This window comes from Strigops habroptila, chromosome 5, assembly GCF_004027225.2.
Source record: "Strigops habroptila isolate Jane chromosome 5, bStrHab1.2.pri, whole genome shotgun sequence".
Taxonomy (NCBI): Eukaryota; Metazoa; Chordata; class Aves; order Psittaciformes; family Psittacidae; genus Strigops; species Strigops habroptila.
The window spans coordinates 16783743-16809426 of NC_044281.2; the positions used below are offsets into that span (position 1 = coordinate 16783743).

General features: G+C 43.1%; 1 protein-coding gene across 1 annotated transcript in view; it reads left to right on the forward strand.

Moving 5' to 3' along the window:
• Window positions 1-25684, forward strand: part of TTN (titin) — a 253250-nt gene that overhangs the window by 33682 nt on the left and 193884 nt on the right. The window contains exons 42-54 of the mRNA XM_030485587.1: window positions 950-1138; window positions 5415-5471; window positions 19534-19812; window positions 20930-21493; window positions 21953-22234; window positions 22337-22615; window positions 22965-23243; window positions 23339-23617; window positions 23741-24028; window positions 24148-24426; window positions 24527-24808; window positions 24915-25193; window positions 25312-25590. Of these exons, the coding sequence (XP_030341447.1) occupies window positions 950-1138; window positions 5415-5471; window positions 19534-19812; window positions 20930-21493; window positions 21953-22234; window positions 22337-22615; window positions 22965-23243; window positions 23339-23617; window positions 23741-24028; window positions 24148-24426; window positions 24527-24808; window positions 24915-25193; window positions 25312-25590 (3615 nt within the window). The remainder of the gene's footprint in view (window positions 1-949; window positions 1139-5414; window positions 5472-19533; window positions 19813-20929; window positions 21494-21952; window positions 22235-22336; window positions 22616-22964; window positions 23244-23338; window positions 23618-23740; window positions 24029-24147; window positions 24427-24526; window positions 24809-24914; window positions 25194-25311; window positions 25591-25684) is intronic.

Genomic DNA, 25684 nt, shown 5'->3' on the forward strand with positions numbered 1-25684 from the left:
AGGCCTCCTTCAGATACTGGAAGGCTGCTATGAGGTCTCCATGCAGCCTTCTCTTTTCCAGGCTGAACAGCCCCAATTTTCTCAGCCTGTCTTCATACAGGAGCTGCTCCACGCCCTTATCATCCTCGTGGCCCTCCTCTGGACTTGCTCCGTCAGCTCCACATCCTTATGTTGAGGACACCAGAACTGCACACAGTACTCCAAGTGGGGTCTCACAAGAGCAGAGTAGAGGGGCAGGATCACCTCCTTTGTCCTGCTGGTCACACTTCTTTTGATGCAGCCCAGGATATCGTTGGCTTTCTGGGCTGCGAGTGCACACTGCTGGCTCACGTTCAGTTTCTCATCAACCAACACCCCAAAGTCTTTCTCCCCAGGGCTGCTCTGAATCTCTTCTCTGCCCAACTTGTAGCTGTGACTGGGATTGTCCCGACTCAGGTGTAGGACCTTGCACTTCGCATTGTTGAACTTCATGAGGTTGGCATTGGCCTACGTCTCAAGCGTGTCAAGGTCCCTCTGGATGGCACCCCTTCCCTCCAGCATATCAATGAAACCACATAGCTTAGTGTCATCGGCAAACTTGCTGAAGGCACACTCAATCCCACTGTCCATGTTGCTGACAAAGATGTTGAAATAAGACTTTCTCCAATTTCAGTGGTAGAAAAATATTTTAAAATTTATACATTAAGAGGGAAAAGAAAATATTATTTTTACTTGAGAACATAGCAGCATCAGGATCAGTTTTCCCATGGAAATATTTCCAATGCAGAAATCGAAACTTAACACAAGTAGGCCACTTTCCACATTACCAGAGTAATACAAGGCATATTTAAGCTTAAAAAAAGATACTTGAGATTAAGATTCCTGACAGCTATAAATATAGAAATAGTGTTTACTTACCAATCTAATATCATAACTTACAGATTTTTTCTTCTTTCTTTTGTTTGAGCAGATCTGAAAGTCTCTTGGTACAGCAAAGAGAAAGAGATCAAGCCATCACGTTTTTTTAGAATGACTCAGTTTGAAGACACTTACCAGCTGGAGATTGCTGAAGCTTATCCAGAGGATGAAGGAGTCTACACCTTTGTGGCTAGCAATTCTGTAGGCCAAGTGACAAGCACTGCTACCTTGAAGTTAGAAGGTACAATGTGCAATTAAAGAAGATGTCTTGTTTAGGTCATGTTCTAACACTAATCTTCATGTACATTGATGATTATATGTGCGTCTTCGTCTGTAGTGTTGCCTTTTAACTAGATTAATTACTACCGTTTACAATGTCCACAGCATACATTTATGTATCCAAAATATAGGTCATGCATACCAAAATTTATTTCACAATTTTTCAATATTCCATGCATCTCACCTTTTCATTCTTTACCATATTAGAATATGTCATGCACGAAAGATGGCAGAAATCTTCTTTCTAATGGAAATGCTTTGCTTACACATTCATTAATTTGCCTGTGAGGAGAATCTAGTAAGAGTTTTTGTATAAAACTAATTACTTTGAAAGCGTTGGAAAACATGTTGAATAGAGATGTGTACCAGGTACTTGGACAGCTGAAGAGAAATAGTTTACATTCATATAAATTGATGAAACATTGAACAAAGTTTTAGAGCAGAAATATTGTCTGGAGAATTTGCTTTTTAAGTTCTATATTGTGCTTGATATTATTTAACCATAAATATTTTGTTTTCTTTTTGCAACAGATTTTATAAATGATGAATTAGGAAAATTCATGCTGTTAAATTGCAAGTTAACAAAAAAAATCTTGAATGAGAGAGAAAATTTATTGTAGTGTAGGGTAAGAAATTAAAAGTTGGCATGCTTCTTTTCAGGATTTAAAAAGGTTGAAGAAGTTACATCAGAGTCCCATTGGCATGTTTCTTCATCTGTTTCACTTAAGGAGGAGTCTATTGGCCAAAAGCCCACCTTTATCCAGCCTATTTCAAGCTGCAGGGTACGCAGTGGGGAATCAGTCAGATTTCAAGCTAGAGTGTTTGGCATGCCCAAACCAAAAATCCAGTGGTTTCATAATCAACAACTCATGTTGCCAACCAAAGACTTAGTTTTCCACTTTGATGAGTCTACAGGCACAGCTATACTGATAATAGTAGATGCTTTCTTAGAGCATGCTGGCCAATACTGTTGCAAGGCAAGAAATAGTGCTGGAGAAACAACTTGTACAGCTACACTTACAGTGACTGCAGAAGGTAAAGCCCCATTTTTACTTCAAAGGGATTCAGTTTGTTGTATACCACACTTTTACATTGTTACTAATGTTCTTTCTTCATTTCACACCTTTCAAATGTTAGTAGTACCTACCCTTTGTAACCCAGCCACTCTCATTTCTTCTGTTTAAGCTGTAACATTTGGAAATTTACAAATTTCTATCTTGATATAGGTCAAAGAATAGAATCATTTTACTGAAAGCATGAAGATTTTTAAAACAAGTAATTATGTGATGTTTATAGCACTGACTGCGGTATTTTGCAGTATCCTGTAGGAGGGAAAAAAAAAAAAGACAATACCCCCTTAAAAAGTTCCATAAGAAGTTTCCAATGCTAAAATGGACAACTTCAGTGGAAGAACAGAGAAGCCTCAACTGTGTATCAACTGCATGACTAGCTTAGGCATCACTTGTCATTCATACATGTGAATGAATAATCTTTGTGTGAAGAGAGTAGTGCATCTGGCATGCTGAGTTTTCAACTGAAGATCATTTTCATCCTCCATGCTGTTTGATTTTGTTCAGACCATGGCCCAGTAAAGCTCTTTAGATACTAACATTGTTATTTTTGTTACTTGATTACACAGTGCAAGCCTTAGATAGGCAAAGTTCTGGGAAAGATGTAAAAGAGTCTATCCGGTCACAGGCTATAACAGAACTTCATGTTGCTCCTTTCACAAAGAAGAACATTAAAACTTATCAGAAAGAATTAAAATCAGTGCAACAACCATCTCAGGAATTGGGTGTACAGGTTTTTGAAAGCATATCAGAAAGTTTGATCATGAAGGCTACAGCAGTTAAAGAAATGGAAGCCATGAACACAACAATCCTTTCCCAAACACCTCAGAGCACCAGGATATCTACGACCACTGCTCAGGAAATGAAAGATGTCCCTCCAAAGATTCTCTTGCAGCTCAGAGACCTGACTGTGAAATGTGGTGACACTGCTCAGTTCATATGTGCCTTAGAAAATGAATTCTTCTCTGAGTTTCTTTGGGTGCACGAAGGTGAAAGAATAGAAATGTCTGAAAAATTGAAGATATCACAAAATGGAAGTGTCCTACTGCTCACAATCCTAAATGTCCAGCTGACAGATCAAGGACTGTACAGTTGTACAGTATCTAATGATTACAGAGGGACAACAACTGCTGCAATACTAACTGTCAAAGGTGGTTATCCGACTTTTAACATGATTACTTAACTTTTGCTACTTCATTATTACTGGCTGCAGCTTACTTATATTTCTTATATTATCAGTATTTAATTGGGAAAGCTCTACTAATGCTTAGGGGTATTTCCTCCACATTTACAGCTCTATTCATAAGTGATGTGCAGTACTGGGAAGTTGATATTGTAACTTCATGCCTCTTTCCAGCAGTTACAGATGTCTGAGGCTTTTTATTGCTTATATCCTTCATGATAAGCAGTGAGATGTAAAGCAAATCAGGCTGGTAGGAATTTTTGCATTTTAAGAATTCACAAAGCTGGAATGTAAAGAAGAATGTCAAATAAGCAGTGTTGAACTAGATATCTTGTCATTTCAAACTCCATTGGTCCAACTTGTTTCCAGTAAGTCCAAGGTTCCAATCCAAGGTTGGCAATATAGGTTGATGTACTTGAAAGGATTAATGGGTGCAAGTATTGTATTACTGCACTAGTGAGTTGTCCCCTACCCTTAACTCTCTTTGAGATATAAGTATTTATTGCCACTTCTTCCTGACATCAGCATATTAAAATGTTAGTACTAGTGTTATCACTAGTGAAGATTCAAAAATGTATTATCACCACACTGGATAGGTGATAGTATTTCTGCTGTGCTGAAAGCAATCAAGAGCAGAAAACTAAGAGGAATAATGAGGAAGCCATTGACCCTATGGATTTTGCTCTTATATATTGAAGTTTCTTTCTTCACTATTGAGCTATGTAAAGTGCTTTACATAATCTACTGCTACTTATAAATTGAGGCTCTAAATGAAAAGCAAAAATGTGCTTGTATTAGGTATTACAGGCCAAGTCTTGGTACCATCAAAGTCTCATAGGCTTAACTGGTACCTAGAATTAGCCCAGCAGGAGTAGAGCTCCTAAATGTGTAATTGCTCATGTTTAATAGCGCTGTTGTGGCACTAATATGCTGGATATTCTCTCAATACTAAATACCAGGGGGGGTTCCCCCTAAGTATAAGGATATTTTTTATTCCTGCAAAACATCTGACCTAATCCTTTTCCTAACTTTATTCTTACCTAGCAAAAGAAGCACAAACCAAAGCAGTAACAAAAATTACCCTTGAATCAGATACTAAAACCTTTAAAGTAGCCAAAGATTGTCAGTTTAAAGCATCTGATGTTAAGCAAGAATCTTCCAAGAAAACCTCGAGCTTGTTTATATCTACATCCCAAAGACCACATGAAACTGAAAAGCAAAGAAACAGAATCTACTATCCTGATGTTGTGCCATGTGAAGACATCACAGAAACTGATACTGAAGCACCAGAGTTTCTTGAAACTCTGCCTCCAGAAACCACTGTAAAAGAAGGAGATGATGTATTACTCTTTTGTATAATGAAAGGTGTGCCTACACCTTGTGTGGTCTGGCTGTGCAATCAGCTAATAGTTGAGGAGTCTGCATTGTGTTCCTTAAAACATGATGGGCCACTGTGCAGTTTAAGATTGTTGAAAGTTGGTCAGAACCACAAGGGTATATACAAGTGCAGAATAGTTAATCCTGCAGGACAAGCCGAGTGCAGCACCCATCTGAGAGTGACAGGTTGGCAACTGCATGTTCCTTCCAAGTATCAATTCTTCATGCATAGCATCATTGCATTCCACTACATTGATTCCATGGGAGATGATAAGGAACGAGAAGCATCTCATTAGTCTGTGTATTGCTGAATGTTTTCTTCAGGGATTTAAGGCATGATAAAGGCATGTTACATCAGAAACTTTCCCTCTCCCTGCAAAAAAGAAAGCAAATCTTACAGAAAAGTGTACACAGCAAAGAAGTTTGAAAACATTTCATTACTCTGTTCTCAAAATTTATCATGTGTTTGAATTGTTTGGCATGCATTTACGTTTATGTATGTGTGAACTTCTGTATATTTGCAAGACAGATTGGTTGTTTTTACTATATAAAATTTTGATTGGCATATTTAGTAACTATAGCTCCAAAATATTTTTTTTTTCTTCTAGCTCCTGAAAAAATGGTTCATGAGAAGCTAGAGGAAGAGATTGAAATGGAAGTGAAAGGTACAGTCATCAATGACGTTACACTGAACAACTAGTACCAGTTAATTAGTAACATTGTGAAAAGCATTTATCTGCTTACAAGTAGTGTCTGATGGGGAAAGAAAGCCACAATTTAAAGCATATTGGAACATGTTGCATGCTTGTTTTGATATGCAAAGGGTTACTTGCATTATGAGGTTATTTAAGTTTTAAAATACATTTAAAACTTCAAATTTATAATTTTGCAGCCATATTCTTAACTTTTACTTCATGCTTTGCAGCTGTTCACAGAGCTTTTATTTGTTCAATTTCCTTTTGAATGCATGGAATAGTTTACTTCAGAAGGAAGTTATACAATCTTAATCATATTATTTTTAAAAAAGTTAGCAGCCTAACATTAGCAGTTCAATGAAGTGTTGTATGTATGGATGAAGTATACCAGAAAGTATTTGTTGTTTAGGATATGTGAAAGCTACACATTCCCATTGATTCCTTGCACTTCTTTTACATACATTAATTCATCATTATACATCTCTTACCCTGGCTTGCAGATAGCATAAGTGGTTCATGTTGCTTGCTTTTTTGCCCTGTGCATAACATTGTGAAGTTAGTGGCTGTATTAGTTCGAATAAACGCCTTCTCATTTCATGTTAGCTAATACTTACTCTTTAAAAAATCTCTTTCAAAATATTTTTTCTCAATTGTTTGAACATTTAATCTACAAACAGAGGGGTCAGAAAGGGCGTTTATTCTACTGTCTGCAAGTCAGGTAAGATTTTCTTCTTTGCCACCCAAAGACACACAGCTTTTCCAGGCAGAAAAAACATACACGCAGAAGAACATGTTATTTTGAAATTCATTTTTGCTTGTTCAAGAAGAAATTTCCACAGTCTGAAGAAAGAACAGACAACGAACGATTTTCGTGTCAATCTTTAAAACAGAGCAAGGCGTTGCGTTTATTCGAACAAATATGGTGAGTGAATTACTTTCTTTTCCTGGGTGTGTGATGAAATCTGTTGCATGCCCATTTTTTATTTCAATTTATTGCTATTTCATTTTTTTCATTCAGAGGGCAGGCAGAGTGTAGCATGTTGTAACCCAGTCTCTTTCTTTTGCAGGGCAGCACAGCAAGGTGAACCTCGAGGGACCTGGCACAGCCACAGTGCCAGCTTGCCCCCAGAACTGTAAACCCACCTTCACACAGGGCCTGAAGTGTAGGTTTGTCTTGGAGGGGGACCCTGCACTCCTCTGGTGCAAGCTGGTGGCAGGTCCAGCGCCCCACATGGCCTGGTTTCATAACAACCGGCCAGTCCACGAGGACTGTCGCAAGGTGATCCGCACTGAGAGTGAGAAGCACATGCACCACGCCAGCCTGGAGGTGTGGGATGTACGGGAGCACGATGCTGGCAGCTACAGGGTATTTGCCATTAACAGTGAAGGCTCAGCTGAGTCCACTGCCTCGCTACTGGTGGGACACAGAGGGGAGCAGCAGGGCTTCACAGGGAAAGCAGGGTGTATGCGGGAGAGCTGGCAGTGCCTGTTGCAGCAGCGGCAGGAGGACCGGCTGCGGGTGGTGCTCCGCTGCACTGGCTCGCCCTTTGACAAGGGACAGGAGGCAGAGCAGTTGCCTGGAGACTTCTCCCCCGCCCGTGGCATGGTACGAACCATCCGTTTCCAGAGGCTGCCACTGGTGGGGCCTCACTGTCCAGGGTTGGCACATGGTAGGGAGCATAGTGGTACAGTGACAGATGCTGAGGAGCTGCTGGATGAGGAGATCCGTTGGAAGCTACAACGGCTGCGGGAGGCAAAGAGAGCAGTGCTGAAAAAGAAGCAGGAATCCTTCACGTCCATGCCTCAGGCAAGCCCTCCTGGGAAGCCCAGCCTGCCTGAGGCCGCTGCCACAACTGGTGGCTCAGAGTCCCTCACGGTGCAAGTAGTGAAGGGGTACTGCAAGTCCAAGGCTGTCGAGCAGAGATGGCAGGTGCCACGTGGACTTCTGGAACCCTGCCCACCCCTCTTTGTCCAAGAGGTCAAGCCCCAGGAGGCTGTTGAGGGGCACAGATGCACATTCTCCTGCCTCTTCCATGGCCGCCCACAGCCCACAGTCACTTGGTACAATAATGCCAAGCCTGTGGGACGCATCCGGGGCACTGCCGTTCACACCACAGAGTGCTGCTCTACACTGACCTTCCCATCCGTGCTCCCACAGCATAGTGGCACCATCACCTGCGTGATCTTCAACCCGCTGGGCACAGTCAGCAGTTCAGCTGCGCTCTATGTGACGCAGCGGATGCAGGCCTACATAGGCTACATGGCCATGAAGAAGGAAGAGAAAGAGGAAGAGGAGAAGAAGGTAAAGGAGGAAAAAGAAGAGGAGAAAGAGAAGGTGGAAGAAAAGGAGATGGAGGAAGAAGAGGAAGTCAGCCTGGCCTTCACAGCAGAGCAGGAACTGCCAAGTGAAGTTCCAGACTCAGACTTGCTGTCACTGCCTGTGGAAATCAAAATCACTGCCCCTACTCCAACACCAGAGCAAGACACAGAGATGAGGGAGACCACACGGCCCTCTCCAAACCAAACTGCTCCCACTATAAAGCACAAGTTCAAGTTTTCATTTGATGTGGGAAATGAGCCACCCCAAGTTGTGGCAGAAGCCCCAACACACATTCATTGCCATGAAGGAGAGGCAGTGGTGTTGGAGTGTGCTGTGTCTGGGCAGCCCCCACCAGCTGTGGTCTGGTCCCTGAATGGTCAGTGCCTCTCTGCCAGTGAAAGGCTCAGGTTTGAGGAAGGCAAGAATGGCATATACCAATTGCACATCCAAGGGGTCTCTGTCACAGATGCTGGGCTGTATTCCTGTGTGGCCAAGAATGTGGCTGGAACAGCACAGACAGACTCTGAGCTGACAGTACAGCCCAGCGAAGCCGGATTGTATAGCAAGGATGGAGGCACTGAGAAACTACCTTCTACAGACCATGTTCTGCACCTCGAAGGCCTTTGCATACTTGGGAATGATGAAGAGGAAAAGATCACGCATTCCAAGGAGGAGGCAGCACAGCTACCCTTGTCCCTGAGGCTGTCTCCATCTCCTAGTGAGCAACTGGAAGGGGAGTGTGAGAAAACCCCTCACTTCAGGGAAAGTGAGATGGAGGAAACAGTGCAGGATATCGAGGAAGTTTATGGTAGGCAAGAAACAGGTTATATAGAAGAAAGCGTGAGGGATACAGATGGTATTTCTGAGATGATGCAGCACAGGGGAAAAGCCATCTCCGAGGAACACAGCTTTGGAATTGATATCACTGAGCTGCATCCCAGCATGTCCAGAGAAGAACATGAACTAGTGGCCAAGGACTCAGGTCACTTTTCAGAGGAGCTGGAGGCTGAAGGAGACAAGGTGGTATCACATACAGATACTTTGTCCTGGGACATCTTGAAGTCCCCATTTATGGAAGTGAAAGGACAAACACATGCCTCTGAGCAGTCTGTTCTGGCAAGGGAGTGTGAGGATTCACAATTCTTCATTCCTATATCACCTGTGGAGCAAGAGAAAAGTGATATCTGCATGCAGGAGAGTGATATCCCTGCCTGGGAGGCAATGTCTCCTGATGTACCTCTTACAGAAAAGCCAAGCGTGCCCCAGCTGCAAGACAACAGTGCAAGCACACCCACAAACGAGCAGTTTGGCTTTTATGATTTCTGTACAAAGGAGCAGCAGGAGGAACAGGCCAAGGAGCAAGAGATATCAGTTGGTATTGAACAGGGCATCGAGGTTGATGATCATCTTTGTAAAGAAGAAATGATTGATGCTGGGGATACCACACATTGGGATATTCACAATTATGGACAACTGCTGCAAGGAATGGAGTCTGATGCAGGCAACTCTTCTTTGGGTCTAATCCTCACTGCTCCTGGCATAGAAACCTCAGGTCAGGATTTTACTGACGATGTTGAGGTTCCCCTAGAAGTAGTACAATTCAAAGAGCAGCTGTTGCCATCTGAGACTGATGAGACCAACATCACATTTGATCTGAAAAAGTTTGTGGAGCCTTTTCCAGCTGCAGATACAGTGGGCACAGAACAGGCACAACCCCCTACAGCTCTAGAGAGTGTGGAGGTAGGAGTGACTGGGTTCATCCCCCCTGTGCACGAACATGATGTGCTTGTGGAAGAGATTTCTCTAAGTGAGGAGCTCAGTCAGAGCTACAGGATGCAGCAGGAGGATGTCAGCGCCCAGGAAGAGGCACAGCCAAGAGAAATCAGAAGGGCTGATTTGCAAATCCCTAATGGGGACCATGGCAGCATCATGATATCTGCTAAAGAGGGATCTTCTGCTGGAGAAATTAATGAGTCAGAGCTGAATGTCTATGGGGAGGATTTACTTGAGGGACAAATTCTTAGTTTTCTGGTGGAGTCCACAGCAGATTTCCAAAGAGGAGTGGAGGAAACACACATGTGGAAGACTGAGGAACAACTGGAGAACACAGACTCCCAAAGCGATAGCTTCATCACTGACTTGAAAAAAGCTGCATGTGAACAGAAACCCAAGGCTGGGCATCAGGCTGAGGAGGAAGAAGGTTCTGGGATAGAAAAGATCTTTGAGACAGGAATGAGCATCTCCACCTGTGAAACAGAAAGCACAAATTCCCCTGAGGAGATGCTCAGGGACACCCAACAGGAACCAAACACAAACAAGAGCTTCTCTTTTGGGCAACTCTTACTTGGTTTAATAATGGATGATCCTGTGGCACAGGAGGAGCAAAAGAAGGAGTCTTGGGATAAGAAGAGAACTCCCACTGAGGAAGCCTCTGAGCACAGCCTGGACAGAGAAGGACCAGGTCCAGAGCCCACAGCTGGTCAAACCTCAGAGCTGGAGCCTGACTTGTCCCTGGCCAAGTATTTAAGGTCAACTGGGATGCAGAAAACTCCAGATTTCAAAGGAACAGTTCAGAAGGACCAGAGAGAGAACATCACTTCACTGGAAGTGGAGGAGGTAACCTTCAGCACGGTTTATGAATATTACAACAACCAGCAGGAACTCACCAGGCCCTTCTCTCCTGAGTCAGAAATGTCTATAGAGCTGGAAAGTGGAAGCGGAGAGGAGTCGCCTGATTCAGACCGCTTCTACACACCTCCCTCCTCGGTGGAGATCTTTGAAACTGCTTCATCAGCATCCTACCACACACCACTTAGCACACCTGAGCGCTACTCCACACCATCTGAAGGTTCAGAGTACAGCACACCACCCGAGCGCTACTCCACACCGTCTGAAGAGGGCTCGGAGTACATCATGCCACCGGAGCGCTACTCCACACCGTCTGAAGAGGGCTCAGAGTACAGCATGCCACCCGAGCACTATTCCACACAGTCTGAAGAGGGCTTAGTGTACAGCATGCCACCCGAGCATAACTCCACAGCGTCTAAAAAGCGCTTAGTGTACAGCATGCCACCCGAGTGCTACTCCACATCCTTCGAGGGTTCCAAATGCAACACACCCTCAGAGCCCTACTTCACACCCTTTGGGGGACCCTGCTCTGCAGCAGGGGACAGCACGCCACCAGAGTGCTACCGCACACCGACTGGGGAGTATATGGATGCCCTGGCCATGCTCCCCCTCTGTGGGAGAAGGCAGCAGCCTTCAGACCAGCCACAAGCTGAGGTATTTAGGACCCCCTGTGAAGCACTGGAACCATCAGGCGGGCAGATGCCACCTGCATTCCTCAAGGCATTGAGCAGGAAGAGGCTGTATGAGGGCAGCACACTGAGCTTTGCAGCAGAGGTGGTGGGTGTGCCCAAGCCAGGGGTGAAGTGGTATCATAATAAATCTCTGTTGGAGCTGGATGAGAGAGTGCGGATAGAGAAGGATGGGGATAAGTGGGTGCTGGAGATCACTAATGTCCAGAAAGCCGATGGAGGACAGTATATGTGCCATGCAGTGAACATTGTTGGGGAAGCTAAAAGTACCGCTCATGTGGAAGTTTTGTCTGAAGATGGGCGGTCACTAGCACTGCCACCCCCTGTCACTCACCAGCATGTAATACACTTTGATCTGGAGCAAAATACATCTTCAAGGTCACCTTCACCACAGGAAATCCTCCTGGAAGTGGAGCTGGATGAAAATGAGGTAAAGGAGTTTGAGAAGCAGGTCAAAATCATAACCAGCCCTGAGTTTAGCCCAGATAAGAAGAGCATGGTTGTTTCCCTGGATGTCCTTCCACTTGCCTTGTTGGAGCAAGCTGCAGGCTTGGCTGCAGAGAATGAGGATGTAAAAATTGATTTCCAAGTTACTGAAATGCCTCCCCGATTTGCTGTGCCCTTTTCAGATGTCAAGGTGACAGAAGGCTTGGAGGCAGTGTTTGAGTGTGTAGTAACGGGTACTCCTGTCCCAGTAGTGCAGTGGTTCAGAGGTGACGTCTGTGTCACACCTGTGGCAGGGAAGTACGTTGTGAGTCAGAAGGAGGGACTTCACAGTCTGAAGGTCCAAAAAGTAGGTCCTTCTGATGGTGGCTGGTATCACTGTTGGGCAATGAATAGGTTGGGAGAAGCGATGTGTAAAGGCTCTCTCATAGTCATGGCTCAGCAGGGAGCAAGTGCTAATGTGAGCAGTGAGACAATGATGGGCAGTGAACGACACAGGTCCCAGAAGTCTGACTTGGTTTTGTGTAAGACTGTGAGTCCAGGTGACCAGTCAGCAATAGAGCTGGAGTTTGAGTTCGAGCCGCACATAGATGACTCGGAGAAAGCAATCCAACTGCTTGCAGTGGCTCAACAAGAGCAGGAAGTGGAAGGAGAGAAGTGTGTCAACATTAGTTTTGACGTCTTTGCAGAACCGTCCCAAGAGGAATGGGTTGAGTTTAGGGCAGAGGACTCTGAGAGCTGCAGCTTTGAGTTCCAGGTCACAGAAGCCGCTCCCACATTTCTGAAGCTCATTTCTGACTACAGTACATTTCTAGGTGCCTCAGCATGCTTCCAGTGTCTTGTGACTGGTTCCCCCCACCCAACTGTCCACTGGTACAAGGATGGGGTGTTATTGGAAGGGGACAGGTACTGTGTGCAGGAAGAGGAGGGAGGCTCTCATAGCCTTACTATTGAAAACTTGATGCAAAGTGACGGTGGGCAGTACAAATGTGTAGCCACTAACAGGGCAGGAATGGCTGAGACCTGTGCTGTGTTAACATTATACTGAATTCCCATTATTTATTTGAGTCTCTTTTGAAACACTAAATGTTTTTATGCTGTTGTTCACTGCTGGTAAAAATGCAGCACTCATATTAGGGGCATTGTTTTTCATCTCTTTAGGGATGAAAACCACTCTATGTGGGCATATTTTTGTCTCATTTAAACTTGCTTTTGTTGGGGAATTTAAGTGAGATTTAATGTGTGCATAGGTTTTGTGCACACTTTCTGCACCAAGGTGTATTTCAGGCTCCTTCCAAGCTCCTTACTCATTCTCATAAAGATACTGTAATTGACACTCATTTATGTAGGACTGATTTTTTTCATCTCGTGTACATAATCCTGTGTGCCTGTAACAGTCATTATTGATTTAGGCAGGCTAGAAACCCCCTGAAAATGTAGAAATCACTTTTTTCTTGTAACCTAAAGGTATGGAATACTAACTTATGCTTGCTCTTTAGTTTGGATATAGTTCTGTGAAAGAACTCCTTAAACTGGTATTCCCCCTTCTCACAATATTGTGTCAGAAAATGTGAGTCTCACTGAGTCAAATCCTGTGTTTACAGTTTCTATCACTGCAAAATTCTTACATTTGTGGGTCACATTCTACTGACTCATGGAACTAAATGACTTTTTTTTTTTTAAAGTCAATGGAATTATGCTGTTGCAAAGAAAAGCAACACAGTGGGAAGAAAATGAAAGTTTTGCATTAGTAGAGACTGGACAGGATTTTTTTCTCTATTACCAAGTAATAAACATGAAAACATATTTTGTACTGTATCTGTAGAAGTTAAGGGGAAAGGAGAGGGAGCATAATAAATCAATGATTTAACTGTAAATGAATTAAAATAACTTCGGTTATCCCCATATTCCAGTGTCATTCATAAAAATACATAGTAGTAAAAAAGTGAGAGATTTTTATGCAACGTTCTTGTTTCACATTAGAACGGAATTTCTACATACTCCTCTTTTTTTTTTTTTCTTTTTTTAATTAGTAACAGTTAAGTGTGCTATTTGTCAAGATGACCAGAAATAAGTAGAATACATTCAATTGTTATCTGTGGCATTTTCTTAGCAGAAGAGATTTTTATATTAATGTTATCAATGTGAGTATATATTTTCATATTTAAATGATGCTAACATGTAGGAGGAGGAATCAGCAATAGCTGACATAATAAATCAGAACTAAACCTATCTTATATAACAACAACTAAGAAAAATATGTTAAAAGTATGAAAATTATTAATGCTTATCAGAAGTTAAATAACTCTCTAATGTATGTGCCATCTTTCCAGTTACCTATATGCCAAGGTGAAACCTTGAGTTCGACAACCCTAAGCAAAAAATATTTTTACTTTGATTACTTGTTTATAAAGTTCTTCCAGTTATTTACAAGTTGCTGTCAATCAGCTGCCTTGCAAAGTGCGTTAAGGAGCATAGTGATTTATGAAACAAGGAGCAAGTATAAAAGAACTATTCCTTCAGTGCATTCAGTAATGTTCTTGCATGTTCTTATTTCTGAGTTTGATGTGTCCTCACACTGAGGTCAGCATGCCTCAAAAAGTCAATAATCTTTTAAGACCACCCTGTCATTCACCTGGCATAGCAATTTTTGATCAAAAGGGTCGCTTTGCCAAAATGTGTTTCCCAGGATAAACTTAAAGTCAAGAGTGGCAAGTTCCAATGACCCAGGATGTAGGAAAAATGACTGAAGTGGTCAGGCTAATACCAGTCTCTCACTTCCGTTTCGTGCCAGTAAATACCCCATGATAAACATTTAAGATCTGTACATTGTTAGGAAGCAGAGACAATTGTTATTTCTCATACGTAATGGTGGTAGGAAAGAGAAGCATGAGTGTCTGATCCAACATCGTGCTGGGAAAGAATTGCTTCATGATGTGTCCTTAATCCATTCCTTGTGTAGATGTGTAGCACTAACTGATTCATTAGACAGCAGAGGTCCCTAGGGAAACTGGCGTGAATTGTCTGATGTTACGTCAGCTGTGACATGAGGAATCTTTTATGTCCAGAGCCAAATCAGGTCTTTGATTAGGTCCCAAGCAAGTGTGTTTAATTTGCCTGTAAATGAAATGCAATTTATAGTAGAAACAGGCCCATAACTTGTTTTGGAGCCCTAAGCCAAACAGATTCAAGTTCATATTCACATCTGAAATATATGGCCAAGCTTTTTATCTCTACCTGCATAGTAGTGTTGGTGGTTTATGTAAGTTTAAAGTTTATTTTAAGTTTCATACATTAGTCAGGAGCACTATAATGTGCTTATGGAGAAACAAAGTGTCATCTAAGCTACAGTGATATAAATCCAGAGTAATTCTAGTTTTGGATAAACTTACCCTGCGGCAACTGGTAGACTTTAGAGCCATGACTGACCATCTCTCTTGTGCGTTCATAGGAATTATAAAACTCACAATTTCATTGTCAGTTTTAATGTCATCTTCATTTCTACAAACTGAGTAATTAAAAAAAGGATGAATTATGTTCGTTTGTTATCAATGTGTATTGAATGTTAACATGTATGGTTAATTCGTGAAATAAATATGTAAATGATTTAAGTCTGTTGCTTCTTGTACTTTATTCATTTCATAGACACAGCTAAAATATGAAAAATAATCTGTATAGTTTTTGTCATAAATAAGAACACAAAAAAGTGCATTAATTTTTGCCAAACTGTTGTATATAATGCATTCTCATGTGTGCTAACATACATTCCATTCTGCAATTATTATACTTTACTATGGCCACCCATTCTCAAATTCACTAGCACATTGTATTTCTGGGGAAACTGCCCTACTCTTTTAACAAAGCTGGTGGGTAAATACTGAAAGATTGGTGTAATTTTTTGTTGTTTCTTTTTTTTTTTTTTTTACCTAAGCATCTCTTCTCTGCAGTTAATCACTGTATGCACGGTGCTATATCATGTTTATTATGGTACTTGTGGCAAGATTAGTCATTGATAAAACCAGCGAGAAAGAATTGGGTAAGGCATATTCTATTCTTTATAGTTGTTATTGAAGTGCAGCAAAAATTATTATCTCACAATAAGTTTTGGAACTTAAGGCACTGTAACTGAGAAAATTTTCAAGGTTAAACTGGAGACATTTATCCACTCACATATTTTCTATTCTTTTTTAACAACTCTCATACCTTCCCAGTGTCAAATACCATGGGCCTTAACAGAGCAAATTTGACTTGGTGAGGACAATAGGATTTGATTTCCAAAGGTGGGGGGGGGGGGGGGGGGTGGTGCAGTTTGTGCTGTGGTTTTCACGGATGGCTTGTTCCTTTCCTGGAAGTCTCAGATTTCACCGATCTTTCTAGTGTCAAGCATCTGCAGACATGTTCTTGATGTCTGTTTCCTCTAATTTTTAAACCACTATTAGAACAAAGTGGTCCAACACAAAAATGTCTAAATTCACAGAGGCAAGGCACAGAAAAACCTTAAAGTGTTCTGTCTTCTTTTTCTCTGGTATTGTGGGAGTTTTAATATTCAGCATTATGATAGGGAGGAATTTAAAACCAGAGATTTGAATCAGTGATATCAAATCAGGGGGGCAAACTTGCAGTTTTAGTATAATGATGTTGTAAGCATAAGGGTCTAATGACAAAACTAGGACAAAGTTAGTAAGGGAGAGGTAATATCTTAGCGTGTTAGACATAGATAGAGTTGAAAGAGATGAATGAACTGCACTAGAAGAGGGATTGGTGCACTGAAAATTTTGTGTTATTTTTCCAATCCTATCATTCTGCTTTTTCTTTGCAGGTTTTGAATTAAACCAGAGTCTTACAACTGCTCTGCTATACTTGTTTGTATGAGCATACGTACAAATATGTGTGGCATATACCACTTTAATTATATTTGTGAAATGGAGTAATGTTGCTTGACTGTTACTTGCACTGTACACCCTGGGGGCATGCCTAAACCATACTGTGATGTCAGGTTTTTAAAAAGACATCCATGTTGATCCACATAGGAAGTTCGTAAGTAACCTGACACCACAGCATGTCTTGCTGGTTTTGGCAGGTGTGTATTTGACAGCAACAGGACCTCCTGTTCATTGTTAACTGCTGTTTATTGCTATCTAATTGTGTTTTCTTAAACATCCTAGTAAAATTCAACAATTTTTTTCCATACAGACATCTCTAGCTCTCTTCCTGTGTCTTCTGAGGAAGGAAGAAGTGAAGGCTACAGCAGTGGCCTTCAGGTGCCTGATAAAGAAAAAACACTTGAATTTGAGCCTGAAAAACCAGTTTATTCCAGCAAAGCAAAGATGAAAATGGAGGGGGGCCAAGCCCCTGTTTTCCTAAAACAGGTCTCAAATGTTGAAGTCTGGCAGGGAGATGTAGCTAGGCTGTCTGTTACTGTTACTGGCAGCCCCACACCCAAAGTCCAGTGGTTTTTCAACAGTACGAAGTTAACCTCATCTACGGACTGTAAGGTAGTGTTTGCTGGCAACAACCACAGCCTCATTCTCCCATATGCAGGTGCGCAGGATGAGGGTGAGTACACATGTGTGGCCAGCAATGTACACGGTGAGACCACATGCAGCGCCCGCCTCCATGTGCGTCAGCGGATACCAGGCGTCCCTTGCTTTGCCAGGAAGCCAGACAGCATGCGGTGTGCACCAGGATTCACCGCAGTCTTTGAGTACACCGTGGCTGGGGAGCCATGCCCTGATGTGCTGTGGTTCAAGGGGAGTGAACAGCTTTTCTCTGATGCACGTCGTTCTGTTGCTCACCACCCTGATGGCTCAGGCTCCCTGACAGTGCAGGAGTGCATAGAGGAGGACACTGGGCTTTACACATGCAAGGCAGTGAGTGCCCTGGGCGAGGCCATGTGCTCTGCTGAGCTCCTTGTGCTGCCTGAGGAGCATGCTGTTTGCAGGCAAAGCCCAGCCTTGAAGCACTCTGCAGTGGCAGAAGACCAGAGTCTCCTCTCTTATGAGGAGGCTGGTGAGCTTCCTGCTGCAGAAGGAGCACTGAGACTTGAGGCCATGAAGGAGCCCCTGGCCCTCCTTCAGCTCCAGATGAGCCAGGAGGAGCATGTGCTGCCCAGGGAGGACATCTTGCCCAGCCTACCACCAGCCTGCCTGGCTGCACAGAGTGTTGAAGAGATGCTCACCCAGGCAGCCACAACACAAGAGAGTGGCAAGCTTTTGGCAGAGCTGCTGGAAATCCTCCCTGCTGGCCCCCGGGGTGTCGTGCCTGCTGCAGCAATGGAGACACGACTGCCAGGCTGCCTTGGGACTGTAGCTGCACAGATACTCTTGCCCAAAGAGCAGGTCATCCCCGAGACAGCAGAGCAAATGGCTGCTCTGGAGACAGAGGCTTCCCAAGCCCTTCTACAGGTGTCAAGCACCACTGAGAGCCGCACCATAGATGGTGACCATATCCAGGTCCTTGAGGGCTTCCAGGCAATGCAAGGTGAGCTGAAGGCGGAACCTAGACTCGCCTCTGAACTGGCCTTCACTGGGGGTCAAGCTCTTCCTCTGGAGACCGTTTCTTCCCTGGAAGCAGCAGAGGAAGACTTTGCTGCAAGAATCCATGAGGGACAGGCTGTGAGATTTCCCTTGCTGCTAGAAGAAAAACAGCTCCTGGCAGAGGAACATGTTGTTGGTCTTGTCAAAGAAGGAAAACCCTGTGATGAAACCTCTAACCTGGAGTCCCAGCAAGCTGAGATGACTATGGAGGCAGAAATACCCCTGGAGCAGCCTTTGTCTGCACAAGTAATCAACACTGTGACTGAGCATAGTCAAATCAAGGATGTGGGCTCAGCTGCAGCCACTGCTGATGTAGGCTCTGTGGGTGTTCCCCTTGAGACACCCACAGAAATATTGAAAGGGAGGCAGAAAAGGGAAGAAATATGTGAGGAAGAGAGAAGAAAGGTTCTAGAAGCTAAAGCTGGGAAGCTAGAGGATGAGCTGGTCAAAGAGAGTTATCCTGTCATACACAGCAACCTGGTCAACACAGTTGTGGAGGAAGGAGAAAGTGTCAGTTTGGTGTCTGTCATAACAAATGTCAGGGAGGTGAACTGGTACTTTGAGGGTAAACTGGTGTCTTCAGGCGACAAATTCAAGTGTTTGCAAGATCAGGACACATACACACTAGTAATAAGCAGAGCGTGCAGTGATACTCACCAAGGAGAATACACCTGTGAGGCGCTGAACCAAGCTGGAAAAAGAGCAACAGCAGCAAAACTCACAGTTGTTAAAAGAGGTTGGATTATGGGGATAAATTACTGTCTTTCTAATGCATTGCTCTACTAATGAAACGGCCTTATGTCTGTATCTTTGGATATAGATACAATATTAATATCACCATGCTGCTAATTAGAGGGCTCCCTCTGTATCTGGATTTATGGTCTCCTTGTACCAGATTGCAGTCTCTCACTTCCCTCACCCCAGTCTTTGGTCAGGAACTTTGTTGCTTCCTGTTCTTATGACACAAGCACAGTCAGGACAAGCTGTACCTTGATCACGATCACTTCTCCCATTGCTGCCTGTGAAGTGGACCTGCTCTTCCTTTCTCACTGCTGCACCCTCTCTCGCTCTTTGTAGTCATTGCACAGTTTCAGCATAATTTCTCATTCACTCCATAATTTCTTACAGCTCCAGGATAGTGTGGTAGATGTTTGTATTGCATTGTTGTTTTTCGCTATTGCACGTGATTTTTCCAGTATCACCACGGTGTTTCCTGATGTCACTATGTACCGTATCGCCATCTGTCCACTGAGCCTGGTACTGCTTTTATTTCTTTTTTCTTTTACAGTCACGTTATGCAGATTGTAAGTAAATCACCTTTCTTTTTTTTTTTTTTTTTTCAGTCAGTGACTTCACTGTTACTTTCTAGAATGTCACAGGCAGGGCTTTGAGTTACTCTCTGCTTCTGATTGCAGTCGCACCGATCCTGAGGAGAAGGCTCACACCAGTGGAGGTGGCTGTAAATCATGTGGCCAAGTTTACCTGTGAGGTAGAGACTGCACCCAATGTCACGTTCCAGTGGTACAAAGCCGGCCGAGAGATATATGATGGGGACAAATACTCCATTCGCACCTCCAACTACCTTTCCACGCTTGAGATCCTGAGGCCTCAGGTTGTTGACTGTGGAGAGTATAGCTGTAAGGCTTCCAACCAGCATGGCAGTGTAAGCTCTACAGCCCTTTTAACAGTGAGTGGTAAGTACAGACTTTCAAGCACTTCTTCTTCTCCATAAAATATCTTGGTATATTGTAGTGCTTTCTTTGCTATACTTACACATGTTTATGGTAGGGCCCTTGATTGCCATTGTTATACATAATCCATACCTAATTTTGGCAGGCATAAGCATGAAGAAGGAATAATTTTTGAAAATGCTGCTTTTAGGTGCTTTCTGTACCTAGAAAACATAATCAGTGTGAAGTTTCAGAAAGCAAGAAAGAAGGGGGAGAGAGAGAGCAGGAGGAACTAGATTGTCAACAGAATGGGATTGCATTGTGAATACATTCTTGAAGAAAGTTTATTTGACTTCCAGATGACAAGAAAACATACACTTTCAAATATGATTTCTTTGGTATAATAACTGTACAATTATCTTAGCACCCTATGTTTATCCTGCAGCTATACTTGCGATGCAGGCTATGCAGCTACACATACCTGAACTTCTGTGTGCCATGGCCAGAGGGGACCTGTGTGTGATTGGGGAAATAGATCTTAAAGACTTTGAGATGGTTTAAAGCTGTTTCAGTTTTCGAACTTCTTGTCTATTGAGAACTATACAATTATCATCTTTTTTTCCTTTTTTTTTTTTTTTTTTTAAATCCAAAATACCACCTTTACGGCTCTTAGCATACAGTGATTTTGTTTTTACATTGAATTTTCTCTTTATGGGAGGAGTCTTTATGTGGTCTTTACTAAGTGCCAGATGCTAGAGACTAAAGAAAGATGCACAAACTGTGAAATGCATGCAAACTTGTCCATCTTGAGGGAATGGTGCACAAACACGTCAGTCTTGGTGGGGGGGGAGTTCGAGCTTTTGGTTTATTTCCTTTTAGTCTGTACATTCCTCCAGAGACTCTCCAGAAAAGGCATTTGCCTTCAAGCTCTGAAGCAATATACAGACCCAAGAAGTACAAACCCAAAAGGCAAAATTCATCATCTTTAACGCCTCTTACTTCCTTCACTGCTGGATTCTTTTGCTTAAGAGTGTCCAGTGACTAACTGGCCCCTCATACTCTCTGTCCCTGGCAATTGTAAAGAAAGAGCATAAGCTCTGGTCCTCACCTCTGGATAACATTGAACCCCTTTGTTTTGCAGAAGCGTTACCACCAACGTTTCTTACCAGACCTGAATCTATCACTACTTTTGTGGGCAAAAGTGCCAAGCTCCAGTGTACTGTTTTGGGCACTCCAGTCATCGACGTCGCCTGGCAAAAAGATGGCACGACCATTTCACCTTCAGACCATCACAGAATCTCCAAAGTCGAAAATAAACATGTGTTAGAAATTTCCCTTCTCACCGCCAGTGACAGAGGAGTTTACACTTGCAAAGCTTCCAACAAGTTTGGGGCTGACATTTGCCAGGCTGAATTGATCATTATAGACAAGCCTCACTTCATTAAAGTGTTGCAGTCAGTGCAGTCAGCAGTCAATAAAAAAGTACGTCTTGAATGTCAGGTAGATGAAGACAGGAAAGTAACAGTAGGGTGGACAAAGGATGGAAACAAAATTCCTCCGGGCAAAGATTATAAGATTTACTTTGAAGACAAAATAGCCTCACTTGAGATTCCTTTGGCTAAGCTCAAGGATTCAGGCCATTATGTGTGCACTGCTTCAAACGAGGCAGGAAGCAGCTCCTCTTCTGCCAGCGTCACAGTCAGAGGTAAGGTAGTCCTATGCCCCCTTTACTTTTCTCTTCTTGGGTTCCCTATTTCTTCTTTTGCAGGCTTCTTTGGGCAGAAGTCACACTATGAACTCTTCTCAGACCTGCCATCAGGTCTATTCACCTCTTGCTCATTTCCCTTGCTGTCTCCCAGTGCACTGTGTGGTGCTTCAGTGTTTCTTTCACTGGCCAAATCCAAGAATTGCTCCTGTATGCAGGACAGAGATGTCAGAGGAAACCTCAAGAACTGCAGCTTCAGCAGAAATGCTAATTTTTTTCTGAAGTCATGTTTTGTTCTTGCGCTAGGAACCAATCTTTCAAACCTTTGTATTTCAGCCTTCTTTCCTTTTTCTCTTTTCCTTTTCCTTCTCCTTTCCCTTTCCGTTTCCTTCTACTTTCCCTTTCCTACCCCCTTCCTTCCCATTTTCCCCCTTTCTTTCTTTTTCTTCCCATTTTTAGAACCGCCATCCTTTGTGAAGAAGGTCGATCCATCTTATTTACTGACTCCAGGTGACTCTGCACGCCTTCAATGCAAAATCAAAGGGTCTCCTGAAATACAGGTTACGTGGTTCAAGAACAATAAGGAAATCTGTGAAAGCAACACACACAGGATGTCCTTTGTCAATTCTGTGGCTGTGTTAGATATTTTGGAGATGAAAGTTGATGACAGTGGGAGCTACTCATGTGAAGCTGTAAACGAGGTTGGAAGTGACAGCTGCACCACCGAAGTAGTTGTCAAAGGTCTGTTCTTCTTGCTGCTGCCAGCCACATTCTTGAGAAGAAAACATCTCTTTCTTTTTATTTTTGGCATGATTGACTAATTATTTCTTGCTGCTTTTATAGAGCCTCCATCTTTCATCCGAACACTTGAACCAGCAGAGATAGTGAAGGGAACAAACCCCGTTCTTCAGTGTGAGGTTGCTGGTACTGGACCATTTGAGATTAGCTGGTACAAAGACAAGAAACAGATCCGCAGTAGTAAAAAATACAGGTTGACCTCTCAGAAAGCTGTAATTTCTCTGGAGGTGTCCTCATTTAATAGTGCGGATGTCGGTGAATACGAGTGTGTGATAGCTAACGAAGTTGGGAAGTGCATATGCAGTGCAACGTACATCTTGAAAGGTCAGTGGGAGAGAGAAAACTCCACTTACTGAAGGGGTTGGCAAGAACTTCTCATTTCTTAAAATGTCTTTTCTTTGGATTTGTGGGTTTCTAGGAAGGGTGGGGAGGGGAGAGTATCTTCTTCTCTTAAAATTCTGTGTATATCTTATCTGGCACCAAACCCGTGAATTTGAATTGAGCTTAAAGGGGTCCTGAGCGGGGGAATGCAGCTCTTTTCTTGCCAGCTTTTTAGATGAATTGCACCACGTACTTCACATACTGTCTCATATAACTGTCTTTAGGCAGTGGCTTCCATGGGATGATGTGGTAGAAGATGAGTATTTCTTCTTGTCTCTTTTCTTTGAACTAGAACCACCATCTTTTGTTAAGAAAATTGAAAATGTAACAGCTCTGGCTGGAGATAGTATTACGTTAAAGGCTGTGGTGAAAGGGTCAGAGCCTATTTCTGTGGTGTGGATGAAGGGCAAAGACATTATGCAAGATGATAACAAAGTGAGAGTGACATTTGAACACGGTCTAGCAACGCTGCAAATTACTGGTGTCCAGCTGAGCTCTGGTGGGAAGTACACCTGCGTGGCTGAGAATGATGCAGGAACTCAGTCCTGCTTTGGTGAACTATCAGTGAAAGGTCAGTGGAGTAGTGCTGTGATCCCTGCATTGTCTCCCACCTGAGAAGAGCAAGTTCTTTTTGTCCTTAACACCAGTTATTTAATTCTGTTGTAGAACCTGCCAAAATCATTGAAAAATCTGAAATGATCCAGGTAACAGCAGGGGAGCCAGCCATTTTGGAGTACACTGTCACAGGCACTCCAGAGCTAAAAACCAAATGGTTCAAAGATGGAAGACCACTACCTGCCAGCAAAAAATATAGGATCAGCTTTAAAAATAACATTGCCCAGCTCAAGTTTTATGCCGCTGAGCTGCAGGACAGTGGCGAGTACACCTTTGAGATATCCAATGATGTGGGCATCAGCTCTTGTACTACCAGCTTCACGGTGCTAGGTTGGTACTGACTCCTTGCAAACAGCCCTGCTACTCTGCTCTGAGCCCAAGAGAGCCAGAAGCACAACGGCGTGCCTGGTTTTCTCATTTGTTTGTTTCTTTCATGTATTTCACTCTCAACAGATCGCACTCTCCCTCCCTTCTTCACTAAACCCCTGAAGAATATTGACAGCATCATTGGCACGTCATGCCACCTAGACTGCAAGATTTCAGGCTCTCTTCCAATGACTGTCTCTTGGTTTAAGCAGGACACTGAGATCACTTCAAGTGCCAAGTACACAGTACACTTTGCAGAAGGCTCTGCATCTTTGGAAATAAAACACCTAGATGCAAGTGATGCTGGGGTCTACATTTGCAGAGCCACAAACTCTGCTGGTAGCAAAGAGAGCAGTAGCACTTTGTTTATAAAAGGTTTGGCAATTTGTTTAAAATTTCTTGGAATTTTGTTTTTCATTTGATAATACTTTTCTTCCCAAAGTGGAGGCCATGTGTCTCACTCTTGACATTTGTTTCCTCTCAACAAAATCTAGAGCCACCCAGCTTCATTGTAGAACCAGAGTCCCAAGATGTACTGCCTGCATCAACTGTACGTTTCAAAGGCACATTTAAAGGCACAACACCACTGACGGTGAAATGGTTTAAAGGTGATACTGAGCTGGTGATGGGAGGAGCCTGCTACATCATGACAGAAGCATTAGCAAGTTACTTGGAACTTTACGCAGTCAAACCAACAGACTCGGGAAAATACACCTGCAAAGTCTCCAATGTAGCTGGTTCAGTATCATGCAGTGCAAACTTGTTTGTAAAAGGTTTGCATTCTTCCTCTCTTTTAAACTTTCAGATGCTGGATTGACCCAGTAACACTCTTTCCTGCCTTCTTTATCCTGAACACTCTTCTTAAATCCACAGAACCTGCTGCCTTCAAGGAGAAGCTAGAGCCAACCCATTTGGTAAAGAAAGGTGGATATGCTGAGTTGACATGTGAAGTCACTGGTACTCCTGAGATTAAAATCACGTGGTTCAAGGATGATAGAGAGCTAAAAGAGAGTGACAAATACAGAATGTCTTTTACAAAGTCCTTGGCAGTACTCCACGTTATAGAGGCTGAGACTGAAGACAGTGGGGAATACATTTGCGAGGCCAGAAATGATGCTGGGAAAGATATTTGCAGTAGTGTTGTTACAATCAAAGGTGTGTGTGACATCCAGCCACACAGTTTGTCTCTTTAAACTCAGTACAGTTTTACAGGCTTTGAAAGCATGACTAATACAACTGAACTCTCTCTTTTGCACTGTAGAGTCACCTTATTTTAGCAAGGAGTTTCAATCCATGGAAGTCTTGAAGGATTCTGATGTCGTTTTGGAGTGTGAGGTGCTTGGCACACCTCCATTTGAAGTGTTTTGGGTGAAAGATGATAAACCCGTGCGGAGCAGTAAGAAACACAGAATAAGCATTGAAAAATCTTTGATTAGCCTCCACGTTTTCAGGTTTGATGCTTCTGATGTTGGCGAGTATCAGTGTAGAGTAACAAATGATGTCGGGAGCTGCTTCTGCAGTTCAGAGGTCACACTGAAAGGTTAGTGCAAGGTGCAGAATGCCACTAGCACGCTCTTATCGCAGTGTGGTTTCCATGCCACACTGTCATGCACCAGCCTCATACTTACATATCCATATATCCATTTTCTTCCTGCCAGAGCCCCCACAGTTTGTAAAGAGGATAGAAAACATTAGTTCCCTTCGAGGGGGAACGGTCGTGTTTCAGGCTGCTATTAAAGGCTCCTTGCCCATCACTGTGTCCTGGCTGAAAGACAATGATGAAGTGATTGAAGATAACAATATCAAAATGACTTTTGTCAACAATGTTGCCACTCTTCTGGTGAGGTCTATTGAACTGAAACATGATGGGAAATATTTCTGTCAGGCTAAAAATGAGGCAGGAATTCAGAGGTGTTCTGCTCTGCTGACTGTCAAAGGTTGGTCCTACCCTGAGGGTTTGCAGTGATCTCAGACTGTTCGTTGGTGGTTTATACAGAATGCTCTTAACACTCTATCTCCCTGTTTACAACA